General features: G+C 39.0%; 1 protein-coding gene across 8 annotated transcripts in view; it reads left to right on the top strand.

Moving 5' to 3' along the window:
• The window catches only part of SLAIN1 (SLAIN motif family member 1), a 61,586-nt gene that overhangs the window by 45,981 nt on the left and 2,934 nt on the right, over positions 1–12,671 (top strand). For 4 of the 8 annotated variants that reach the window (XM_064408482.1, XM_064408481.1, XM_064408480.1 and 1 more), the window contains one exon: positions 2,764–3,863. In XM_064408482.1, coding sequence (XP_064264552.1) covers positions 2,764–2,839 — 76 coding nt within the window. In that variant the 3' untranslated portion in view covers positions 2,840–3,863. Of the gene's footprint in view, positions 1–2,763; positions 3,864–4,107; positions 4,259–4,413; positions 4,470–12,498; positions 12,662–12,671 lie in introns of those variants that run through there. The other 4 variants (XR_010355995.1, XR_010355994.1, XR_010355992.1 and 1 more) reach the window with 2 other exon arrangements.

Raw genomic sequence — 12,671 nt, 5'->3', positions numbered from 1 at the left:
ACATGTGAGCAAGCCTTTCTGGGTCATGAAGACCAGTCCTTTGCTATTTTGTTACTTCTTATACAACAGACAGTATTAAAGGAAAACAAAATTAAGAGTTTTTGGTGGGAGACTGAGACACTCTCAACACTGTTTTTATCAGAAGGTGATTCAAATCAGTAAGAAAGCTATTTATAGTCCAGGAAGTCTGGGCTCCTGTCTCCTTTCCTTCAAATGTGTTTTAGCATCATCCTGTGTTGCCATAGAGCCAAACCAGTGATCATTGAAGATGGATGCTCTTTGCACTGTGGGAGTGGGGAGTTCATAGGACTTGAAACAAACAGGTAGGCTGGATGTCAGCCTGCAGTTCTTCAACACCCTTATTTCATTTTATAGATTCATTTGGAAAAACACAAGCAGTTTCAGTTCATACAGACTTTTCTTGGAAGGAATTCAGTTGTCATTTTTTTTCACTGTGGTATTTTCTAATTTATGGTATTTCTGATTATCAGTTTAAGAGTCTTCTTTCAGACTTAAATAGTATTTGTAGTCATGACTTGATTAAAAATAGAACAGGTCTTTTGTTTTTTTAAATAAATCAGATGTTTAGGGAGAAGTGCACACTCAGAGCAAATCTGTCTTCCCACCTTTGGCCAGACCGTTAAGTAGCCAAGTGACTGGTATTTCAGAAAATTAAAATGGGTTCTTAGACATGTTATATTTGGGTTGCATTAGGGAACTTTAGTATTTACTGCATAGAATAAAACACTGGATGAGGGAGTGCTTTTAATAATTTGTAATAAAAAATTATAATAGATGAGAAAAATAACTAAGTATTAACTGGTTTTCTCCCTACCATCAGCGATTCAAGCAGTGTAAAGAAATTGTGATAGTGCAATCTGTCTCTTCTTATCCTTAGAATTCAGACAGCACCTTTTTTTTATTTGCTCCTGTTGAGTGGATCCACACAACCGTCATCCCTTTCCAGCTCCAGTTTAGAGGCTTCTTGCAGACCCCACCTTCCAGTTCTCTGTGTTTTAATCTTATGCAATGTGAAGGGCAGTGGGGGCAGCTGCCCTTGGGGCAGGGTGAGCAGGGAGCTAGTGGGACAGCTGGGCTGCCCTGTAGTGCCCAGCCTAGAGCAGTGCTGATGATGAGCAGGGTCAGCCAACACTCCCAGTTTCCAGACAAGGCCACAGTGATGAGACAGGTTCCAGCTAAAGTCAGGACGTCAGTCAGCAGCCCAGGGTCTGGATCATGCCAGATACCAGGCACAAGTGTGGCAGGAATGTGAGCATACCTGTGGAGCCAGGGCTTGCTTATTCCTGCTGCCTTGTACTGGAGCCAGTTGCTGCTATCCAGCTGGTGATGGAAAAGTAGAAATGCACTATGGCCCCTCCAAAACTGTTGTCTCAGGCAGTGTGATGTCATACCAACAGCTTGTGCTTGTTTGAAATGGTTTTCATTGCTGGCACTTTTTTCTGTCAGTGCCCTGTAGCAGAGATTCACCTCTAGATACATAGTAGTATTCTCACAATTACTTTTAAGTTAGCTAATTTTTTTTTCCTCTTTGGTCTGGGGTTTTTTTTGGAGATTATTACACATACTTTCTTTTTTCTCTGGAAACAAAAGCAGCAGTTGCAGAAAACAGCAGAGGCAGATTATGTTTTTAGTTTCAAGTAACTGGATTTACATCAAAGATAAGTGATGCTGCACCGAAGCGGAGCTGCACAAAAGCAGCTTGGCTGAATCTAACTTTAACCAAGTGTTTTTACTTAGGTGCAGTGTTTTTGCTACGAGAAAAGCAGCTGTAGCAGAGAGTTGAAGCTGCTCTGTTGACTGACTTACCGACTGCCTGCTTTATGAGATATCTCTGCCTTTTACAGCAAAAAAGCATTTGAAAGGGAGAGGAGGCAGCAGTAACTTACAACAAAAGCAGAGTAGTGTGAAAACAAGGCTTGAGGTCTGCTTTTATATTAAATAGTTCCACAAAATTGAAACATATTTTTTTCAGCAAATTGGGGTGTGACAGAATTATAGTTGTGGCAAATTAGGTACAGAGCCTGCCGTGTTACCAATAATTAGATGAAGTCAGATGGTTTTTTCTTTTTTTAGTTTTACTTGAAATAGTTGCCTCAGTTACCTGCCAAACCTGGAGGGTTTGGAAGATGGTCAGGATGTGTTTTAGAAGTCCTTGTTGATGAGTGAGAGATGCAGCCCAGGTGTGAGGGTAGGGACCCAGGGGATGAGGAGCTCCTATCAGGAGTTGTAGTACTGGAACTGGTGGCTCTGGAAACACATCTTCACATGTCTTGTGACAGATAAAAGAGGGAGCAGAAATTGGTGGAGTTCTCCAGCTGATAAAATTTTTTGCTGCTTGCATGGTATTTTTATAAACTGCTGTTTTTTCATAAGCTTGCTGAGCACAGTAGCTTTTTGGAAAGTGTTTCCCATTATCTCTCTGCTGCCCATAGTGACAAAAATATGTTTTCACTTTCTTTAGCCCTGAAAAACCAAATCTTGCCATTTAGAGCCATCTCATTCATAACTACAGTTATTCACTCAATTACTTTCATGCTTTTCTCATTGGAAGTGGCCTTAATTTCACAATAGATCTTTATATGTGCATTAATATGTAGCCAGAAATGCACCAGAGAGATGTCTCTAAGCAAGCCCCAAAGCCATGGTTACTGCAGAAGTAAATAATGTCTTTTACCTTGATCTTTCACAGGAAATATGACCTCCTTTTCCTTTTTTTTCCCCCTTGTCATTTGTTTAATACAGTTTCCTTCAGCCTCCAAAGCCACTGTCATCACTGAGCACGATACGAGATGGGAACTGGAGAGATGGCTGCTATTGATGAAGGATGCCCTGTGACAGTGGAAAACACATAATGTGGATTTCATTACCCAGCTGGCTGGGTAACAACGATTTGGAAAAGGAGGGTCATACAGTATTATTTTCCCCAGGATCTTAATGTGTAACCATCTAAAATGCCATGTCATTTTAAAAAAATGAACATGTTCTCAAATACTAAATATTGCACTTAATCAGTTACCTGAACAGCTGCATTGTTATCAGACTAACAATGGCAGTGTTGGCATTTGGAACTGAAGGAAGTATTATATGTGTGCAAAATAGAAGAATATTTCCTTGGAACAAACTAGGAGATCTTGCTTTTGGGCAGATTTGCCGTACTGAAGTTCTGAGAAAATTTATTCAGTGTAAAGGCATCACACATTTTATTTTGAATTTTGGGGTACTTATGTATGTGCTTGAATTTTTTCCAATGTTTTCAGTACATTTTATTTTGTATACTTAAGTTCATTTAAACTTGCCTGAACCTTGAACTACAGAAAGATAATTTAACTTTTTCTGTGCCATAAATAATATTTTTGGGGTAATGTACTTTTTTAGTGCTAGAAACATATCTTACAAAATCTTACCAATTGGCAATACAAAGCAGTAAATTTATGTTGCAGAAGCACAAAAAAGGTAGCATTCACTGGAAATTGCTATCCAGCTGGGTCAGCATGGTTTTGTTGGTCTATCACCATTTGTTGAATTGTTAATTTATTGTCATAGTGTTTTGTATTTAAATGGCAGCATAAATCACATTGCACTTACAAAGGTACAGTGATCTCTAAAACTACTGTTGATTTTCAGTACTTTATTACAAAGAATAAAATTGTAATGTTTTATTAACAGTTGCTTATGGAAAATGAGTTTTAATGCAAATAAATCTTTTTGATAGATCTTTTACAAAATCCAGTTGCACTAATCAATGCTTTCTTATAATGGCATATGACTTAATATTTGATTACAACTGTGTATACTGCTGTTTTGGAATGTTTCAGGAAATAAAGAATCTATTTCAGCAATAATGTTCTTCTTCAGTGTGCAATGTAAACATTGTGAGAATTTGGCTACTCACATCTTAGCTCCATAAGTTTTTACTTAACTTTATAAAGATTATGCTGGATTTTTGCAAATAGTAACTGAGTTTCCTGAAATTTTTTTTTTTTAATTGTGTTAGGAAGCCACGGTATGACTAGAAGACAAATATGTATTATTTTCAAATCAATCTTACTGTGATCTTAAGAGACTTTTTCAATTTAATGTTTACAGCATGCAAGTATGACTTGCAATGGGAAACAGAGATTGTGTACCTTTCACTGTGGCTATGAATTTGCTCTCAGTTTGACTCCACAGTTGCTTGAGGACCTGCTTTTCTGAAAAGGGCAAGCTAAAATAAAAAGCAGAGGGGAGATACTTAGTGGTGAGTAACACTTCCATTACGCTGAGAAGTGATGTATACTAGTGCAGTAAGATCTCTGCACAGCATAGCATTGTTTAACAGAAATAAACAGTTAATTTTTCACACTGAAGTTCTTTTAATACAGTTTAAATCTTTTATTTTTTCCAAAATAACAGAACTGTTGAAGAAGGTATCAAGAATAATAAAAAAAAAAGAAATTAACCTGGCACAGGTAAGTATTTAAGCAGGAGTGGGCCAGACTCACATTGTTTGTTAGATGCTTTTAATTTGAAGAATATACTTTTAGTTAAAGCAGTCAGTCATTTGTGTACAATTTGTGATTGTGGTGGGGTTCAGAGGCAGCTTGGGGGTGCTTTGCCTTTTACTGAGCTCTGCAGCTCTCATGGCTTCTGGTGCTAGGGATCCAGCATGATCTTCATAAAAGATGGATGAAGGCCCATGGCAGTGATCAGTTTCCCACTGACGACAGCCCTGGTCTGAACTGTCTCTTCAATTTGTTCCCTAGTGCCAGGATTTTACCACTGTTCCTACATTATCTGGGACACCACAACACCACATTACTTACAATTTTTGAAGTAAGTTTCAGCTGTTGGATTTAATACCGAGTTGTACACAAGAGGGCAGTATATACTTTGAAAATATTTTCTTTTTGGTAGCTAAAGCTGGTCTGTTTTCCAGGCTCTGAATATTAGGATCATTTGAAATGATCCATTTGTTTTTCCCTTTTTAATTACCCTGTTTCCTTGTAACACATGATGTCAATATTTGCTACCTTACATCTTTTCTTCTGTTCTAAGTGTTTTTGTCAAGTATCTCACACTAGATGCCATCAAGCTCTAGAAGGAAACCCAAGGTGTGAGCAGCTGAATCTAAGAATCAAGAGAAAATCGTGCTTGTTTCAGCCATGGGCTGTGGTACTGCTGCTGTTTGCCTGTAGCTGGTGGAACTGATTGTTTCCCCTCAAATTTGCATCAGTGAACCAGTGTACTACTGCACAGTGTCACAGACTTCATTGCAAGTCTCCGTGGGAGCAAACTGAGTGGAATATGCAGCACAAAGTCACTTCTGTCAGGCTCAATTTTGTGAGAGGCAGAACCTCCTCCAGGGCAATGTAAAACAGTTGTCTTTAAAAAGAAAGACTCAAACTTACTTTTTGCAATCCAAAAATAATTTCTGAGTGTAAGGAAGATTTTCTTTCTCTTTGATTCTTCTCTTTTGGTCCATGAATGCAAATCCAGCTCCTGCATCCCTGTTGCTGCATCCCAAAAATGACGTTATCTCCTTTAGTCCAAACTGTGCTCTTGGGCTCACCTCTTGAGCTACTAGGTGAGTCATGACCTTTTTCCTAAACGTCTTTTCCCCTCTCTCTTTAGTAAATGGAAATAAAATCCCTATGTTTCCAGTCTCTGAGCCCCATAATCTGGGGCATTGTGTTTGATTTTTCCTCAAGCTAATGTTCTGACTAAGTTCAAGTCCTGCATTGAAGATGCACATTTCTTGTTTTTACCCCTACATATGAAATTCATCCCTTACCTCCTCCTGAAGTAATCTTTGGCCTTGTAGTGGCTTCAGTATGTGAAATCTGTCCAAAGTAAAACTGCTAAGATAATTTTTCTCTCTTTCTGCTTTGACAATATCACTGCTTTGACCATTTCATGTGTATTGTTGATTTTCCCCTCTCTGTTGAACAGAATGGTTGTGATCTAGTTGTACTCTTCTGCAAAGCCACGGACACTGTCCCATCCCCACTGTTAGTTTCTCAGTGAGTGTTGAAGTGAATTCCCATATCAAAGTCCATGATGCCAGCCTGCACTGTGCATGCTGCAAGCAAAGCACCTGCTGGCTCCTTCAGTGTTATCCCTCACTGTAGGAGATCTCTGGGCATCTCCATTTTTTAATTCACCATCAAATCCTTCTTAGAAGTTTTTTTTCTTTGCCACGGTACCACTCAAAGCAGGACACCAATTAAATTATCAGTGTTGTCATCTTTTGCTTTTAAGCCCATCATTTTAAATTTGACTGGTGATTTTAGCTATACCTTAGCTACAGATTGTTGGAGACACAGACTGCTGTCTTTTTCCTTTGGGTTCTTAAGACATGAAGCCCAGTAGGATTTCAGACCCACACTTACAATGCCAGTATCCTAATACGCATACTAAAAACCAGCATTTTCATACAGAAAATACTATTTAAATATCCTCTGTGAATGATGGGTAAGGTTTTATCATTAAAGGAATTTGGGGTAGTAGCACAATCACTCTAGAAAGCAGATGCATGGTGTTTAATCTTCAGGCATGACTTACTAATTCAGAAATACTGATTAAAAAAGGAGGTGACTAAGTCCAGGTGACTTTCCCTGTCACTGTTGAGGTGAAAAGGGTATGTTCTGCTTAGTCTGATTTAATTTTCTTTTTCCTATTTGACCAGCCCATCTACTCAGCCATCTTTCCCCCTCATCAATAAATATTTCTACCTCTTGCACTCCCCAGAATCAAACCTCGTTATCTCTCTCAGTGATTATACATGCTCTTGTGGCTTGTGTGGCTGGTGCAGCTCTCAACCATCCACCTGCAGATTCCCACCCTGCTGTTCTGCTCCTTCCTCTCCAGCCTGAGGAGCAGTGAGTGCTCAGTGTGTCTTTGTCTCCATGAGTTGGACTTTCTGCCCTTACCTGCCAAGGTAAGCAGTTATGCTTAGTCTGAATGAACATCTGTGAGTAGGGGTCATACCTCTACACTTGGATGTGACCAGGCTGCCTGGTTGTTGCAAGGGGAATTTGAGGAATTATCTTTGACCTAAAGGGGCCCAAGAGGTGCTGTTTCTGCATTTGCAGTTCAACAATAGTTTATATAAAGTATCTCATGGAAGGAAGGGAGTGATTAGATAAGTTTATTCTTGAAACATCATTCCTCTTTTAAATAAGCCATTTCATATAAGCCATAATTATTTAGGTGACTTAAGCATTATGAATCCCTTATGTATAAACAAACAAACGAGAATCCTTTGGTACCCAAATGTTGATTGTGGCATAATTATGGAATGATTTTGGTTGGAAGGGAGTTCAAAGATAATCTAGTTCTGACACCCCCCACCACAGGCAAGGACACCTTCCATTAGGCCAGGGATCTCTGAACCTGTCCAACCTGGCCTTAAACATTTCCAGGGATGGGGCATCCACAACTTCTTTGGGCACGTGTTCCAGTTCCTTACCACCCTCAGAGTAAAGAATTTCTTCATAACATCTAATCTAAACCTACCTTCTTTCAGTTTGAAGCCGTCCCCCCGTGTTCTATCCTTATACGCTCTAGTAAACAGTTTCCAGCTTTCTTTTAGGTTCCCTTCAGGAACTGGAAGGCCACAGTTAGGTTACCCTGAAACCTTCTCTTCTGCAAGGTGAACAATACTAATTTTCTCATCCTTTCCTCATAGGAGAGGTGCTGCATCGTGCTGCATCCCTCTAATCATTCTGCTGGCCCTCCTCTGGACTCTCTCCAACAGGTCCATGTCTTCCCTGTGCTGGGACCCCAGAGCTGGATGCAGCCCTGTAGGTGGGGTCTCACCAGCGCAGAGGGGCAGAATCCCTTCCCTGTCCCTGCTGCCCACGCTGCTTTGGATGCAGCCCAGGATACATAATGCTTTCTGTTATTTGGCCAAAGGTTGGGTTCAGACATCTTGGAGGACTTTTCCAACCTTAATGATTCTATGATTACATGATTCTTGCTTAATTCTTTAAAGAAGTAAACACATTTCTCAATGTATGCATTACCTTGAGCAGGTATATGATATGTATAAAAGGGGGTGATGGTCTTGTTTTTCACTGGTTCATGTGAATAATGGGGGAGATATATAGATTTGGCTGTCTGAACCATGCTAAGAAGTTTGGACAATGAATGGTGGTTGAACTTTAAACTTTTTGCAGAGAAATACTTCAAAAGTGAACTTATCTTGACTTTTTGGAGGTAGAGAGAAGTTTGGTATCTAACACAGTCAAAAAGGGGTGCACATTTCCCAGATGCAGATGTCAAAATTGTAAGAAACTACAGCTAGAGAGGCAATAGATAATGTTCACAGACTATTAAGTGAGTTGTACTTGAAAAAATATGTGCAAATACACAAAAATGAAGGCAACTCTGTTAGGTACTCACTGCTTCTTTACTCAGTTCAGCTGTCTTTGAAACGGAATTGAACATCTGAAAGAGACTGAGCTGTGCAAGTTGTTTTTGTGGCTGGGCAGAAAAAAAGCCTTGTGGCTCCTAGGCATGGAGTAGACTTGGCCATGCAGTGTGGATCAGCAGAACAGATCCATTGCTCTGCAGTAGTCTTGTTGTTTCCCAGGAGCACAGGTGCCCCCTGAACACCTGGCACCCAGATGCAGCTGTGGCTGCCCACTGCTTTCTGTGGAGGTACCAGAGAGGAGACATTCCTTTCTTGCTAAGATTGAGTGCTTAAAAGAGTCTCATTTCTGGGGCAGAGTCCAACTAGACAGTGATACTCAAACATGTTATTTTTGTTCTGTGAGCATAGCTAAAAGATAATGTTTTGCCTTTTCAGACATGATCTTTCTGCTCTGTAGAGTTCTTTCACTATGGTAATGCATTTGTTGTTGTGGTTTTCTATTTTGACTAATTTTTTTAGTTAGAAGAATTAAAATAATGTTTCTTCTGTGTTAAAAATTTGAAATAATATTTCTTCTTTGTTTCTGTTCACTTCTTGCCCCTGACATTTCTGTTGTTCCTCTAGAAAAACAAAATATTCCTTTGTCTTTGTGGCCAGACATATAGAAGGAATGAGCCTGTGGCCAAATTCCCAAACTGAGCTCTAGCAAGCCAGCCAACCCTTAATACTTTGCAGTCTGCACGCAGATGTTACTAAACAAGGTATATTATCTGTATCCAAGACTGAAACTTTCAGTAATAGAAGCAGCAGATAACATGATGAGGATGTCAACTACAATACACCTAATCTGAAATTTTTGGAACCATTTTTTTGCAATAATAGAAAACAGAAAAGGTACTTAATGTTTCTTTTGCTTTTCAATCCTTCCTGCAGGAGGTTATACTAACTTCATTTTTTGAACCCTTGATACATGATTTTTCTTTTCCTATGAATTTCATTGAGCCAATACAAATATGTTGAATTCAATTTTAGCAATATGTTTAATGAATACTGACCTCTTTAGGACACTTACATTGTTTCCAGAACTGAAATATTCCGATGCTAGCATCAGGTTATAATACATTTTCTTTACATAATGTTGCTAATATCCCATTCAGTTCCTTTAAAATGTAAATAATTGAAAGGAAAGTTCAGGAACTCAGAAGAAAAAAAAATATTTAGAAGAACTGATATTTTTTTAAGCCAAAGAACGTCATAAAAATGTGTTTTGATTTAATCCATGTTTATCTAGGCAGTCACTGACTGCAGTAAATTATGCAGCTCTGAATAGGTAATACATATTCAATGGAAAGGATTTTTTAATATATGAAAGAAGGAAAAAAGCATCAGACAAAAATGTATAGCTTTATCAATAGTTCACTCTTCACCGGATCTCAATTCACATTAAGCAACCTACTTCTGCCTTATAAAAAGGAATGCTTTTAGCACCTGATCTTTTCAATCAATGAGAAACAGCATTGATGATATAAAATGGGTCCCATCCCACTTAATTTACAGATGCAGCTACTTGGGTTGGTGCAGCTGGGCTCAGCTCCTTTAATTATGCTCTCATCTCAATGATAAGTGCAGTCTGATGCAGAGGCTGTGCGTGGTAGTGGAGCTTATCTTGCTTCTGAAGCCATCTTATTACTTTGGCTCGTCCCGTGCAGAAGGAGATCTGTGGTTGGGTGGATGGAAACCATGCATCTGCCCTACCATGTTCAGTACTATCAGCCTGGTGGCTGATAACAAATCTGTGGCTTTGTTATCCAGCCCTGTGGTTTGTGTGTGAGTTGAGTGATTCTCTTTGATGAGGAGCCAAATGTAATTATGCACAGTCTGACAACATGGGCATGCTTTTCTGAAGCACTGAGTACTTGCAGCTCCAGCTGCATCTAGTTTGAGTGGTAAGACTTTTAGCACCTCTGAAATTAGACACTGGGAAAAAATTATCTTCCTGGTATTGTCTTACGAGGGTCCCATTTAAAATGGAGTATCATTACTGTATTTTCACAAGTCAGTATCTTAAAGTTTATTCAGAAAGCATTTTATACAATGGCATTGAGTGAGAATGGCTTGGAATAAAATTCAGTGTCTGGGCATGGATATTTTGTACTTCTGTGGAATTCCAATCTCACTGCACAGAACATTCTGTTAAAAGTAGTGGTTTAGGTTGTTTTGCATTGTCAGTGATCTGTTTTCCAAAGGAAACAGGAAGAAATGTGCTATTTATTTGGCAAGCTATTCCAGACAATTGGGATGATCATTTTCCCTGGCACACATCTTTATAAGGAATTGAGTGTAAATGCCAACATTGATTGAAAAGTATCAGGTATTCGTAAAAATCCATGTTAACTTTATAATGCAGCAAAGCAAAAACTACCCTTAAGGGACATAAACGTAATGGAGGACACCATCATGGAAAGCCTTAGCATCATTCCCAAGAGTAGACTTACTCTTTCCATATAGATTAAACCAACAGTTCGCTCCAGAAATTCACATCCTGCTTTAAAATAAAATTCACAGGTGCATGTGGGGTTTACATAACCACAAGCGTATTTCCAAGAAAGATAGGGAGATGTGGAAATCTTGGAGTGTTTCAGGAGTTTTTTGGAACATAAGCTGCTGAAAAGAGCCTTATTTCCTGCTGCATCATTTCATAGCCTCACTCGATATCCTGTCTACTTTATATCCTCAGTGTGAACAATATATGATAAGATGAAAGGCAGTTTACATAAAAGCAGGCCATCTCCTTGAAGAGAACTTACAAAGTGCATCTCCTGTATATTCCTTTAATCCTTTGTGAAGCAGTAAATGGTGGCTTTGCCCTCTGTTTTGAAACTTTTCCTTAATTCTACAGAGCGGTTAAGTTTGTTGTGAAATAGTTTAGGGTTTTTTTCCCTTTTCCTCTGGGTAGAAAAAAAGATATGGGAAAATCTGTCTCATGGCATGTGTTAGCCTGCGGATAGAATCACAAAGCAGTGGAAATGAATGGATTTTCTTGAAACCTCAGTAGTACCAGAAAACCTGCCTAACATGCTTGCACTTGAGTAATGGGATTAAATGTTTGTGCTCTGGTAGTGTCTGTGGGCTGCGAGCAATTTGGATTTCATGGAAAAAAGCCAAAAAGCCTTGTCCAAAGCAGCTGGCAGTCTAAGTGAGGGCATTGCCTAAGCTCTGTGCACCTTGTCATGTGAATAAAGCTCTTCCAGCTGCAAGTGAATTGCAGAACCTATCCCAAAGCAGGAACAGTCAGATCAGTAAACTGAAAATCAGAAATCGTCTTTCCTACACATTTTTTTTAAGGCTGATCATTTTTGTCTTCTTTCATAACTGAGTTTCTTCTTATACAGTTCTTGTTTTAGCAAACTTACCATGTACACATAGAGTTGTTGTTTAGGTTTTACGGGAACTGCAGTGAAGCAAATAATTTTTGATTCTATTGAACGGAGATAGCAATGAAGAAGAGCAGTGGAATAACAGAACTTTGTAATTCAAATTTGAAAATAAATTCTTGTACAGATATATGCTGTGTAAATGGGATTATTTTGTGTTATCAATGCATTTAGTCAATGAGCAAAGTCTGGGTAGCAAGTTCAGGAATCCATAAGGAAATAATTATGCACAGCCTGTTAGGTTTTGGGATTTGTTCTTTGTGCTGATGCCGTATTTTCATGTCATGCAAAAAATAGGACAAATGCAAGTGAAAGGAAAGGGGAGAGAAAGAGAATCAGAAATAAAGGTAATTGGAGGAAACAGCACTTGTTTGAAGACAAGGAGACTTCCATAGGAGGTGCTGATCTGTCATGTGCAACAGTTGAAAGACCACAACAGGGAGCCACTTAATTGTCCCTATGCTGTTTCCTTTGAGCTGTAAACAGAGAGCTGGTTTAAAAAATCTCCAGAGACATCAAAAGCACTGAGAAGTGCTACTCATCCTTAATCTCACATGTACTGATTCTTATCCTGAAGGACAGTGGATTTTCCTGGGATGTTGGAGAGACAAGATGATAGAGGTATGACCTAAATTCAGGTAGCAGAAAATGGAGGAAATATTAAGTGTTCTCTTGTTTCCACTCTTACAGGTGCCAGCTACTAATCCTGCTGTCAAGACTGAGGAGAAGAAGGAGGAAAACTGAGACAATTGCAGTTCAACTGCATTCATTATTATATTACATTATATTGGGGTGGCTCACAAATGTAATACTGAACCAGAGCATCTGCTTCAGTACACGTGGTGTTCTGATAGTATGTATTA

Source organism: Passer domesticus, chromosome 2 (genome assembly GCF_036417665.1).
Source record: "Passer domesticus isolate bPasDom1 chromosome 2, bPasDom1.hap1, whole genome shotgun sequence".
Classification (NCBI taxonomy): domain Eukaryota; kingdom Metazoa; phylum Chordata; class Aves; order Passeriformes; family Passeridae; genus Passer; species Passer domesticus.
This window is presented reverse-complemented; position numbering and strand designations above follow the sequence as displayed.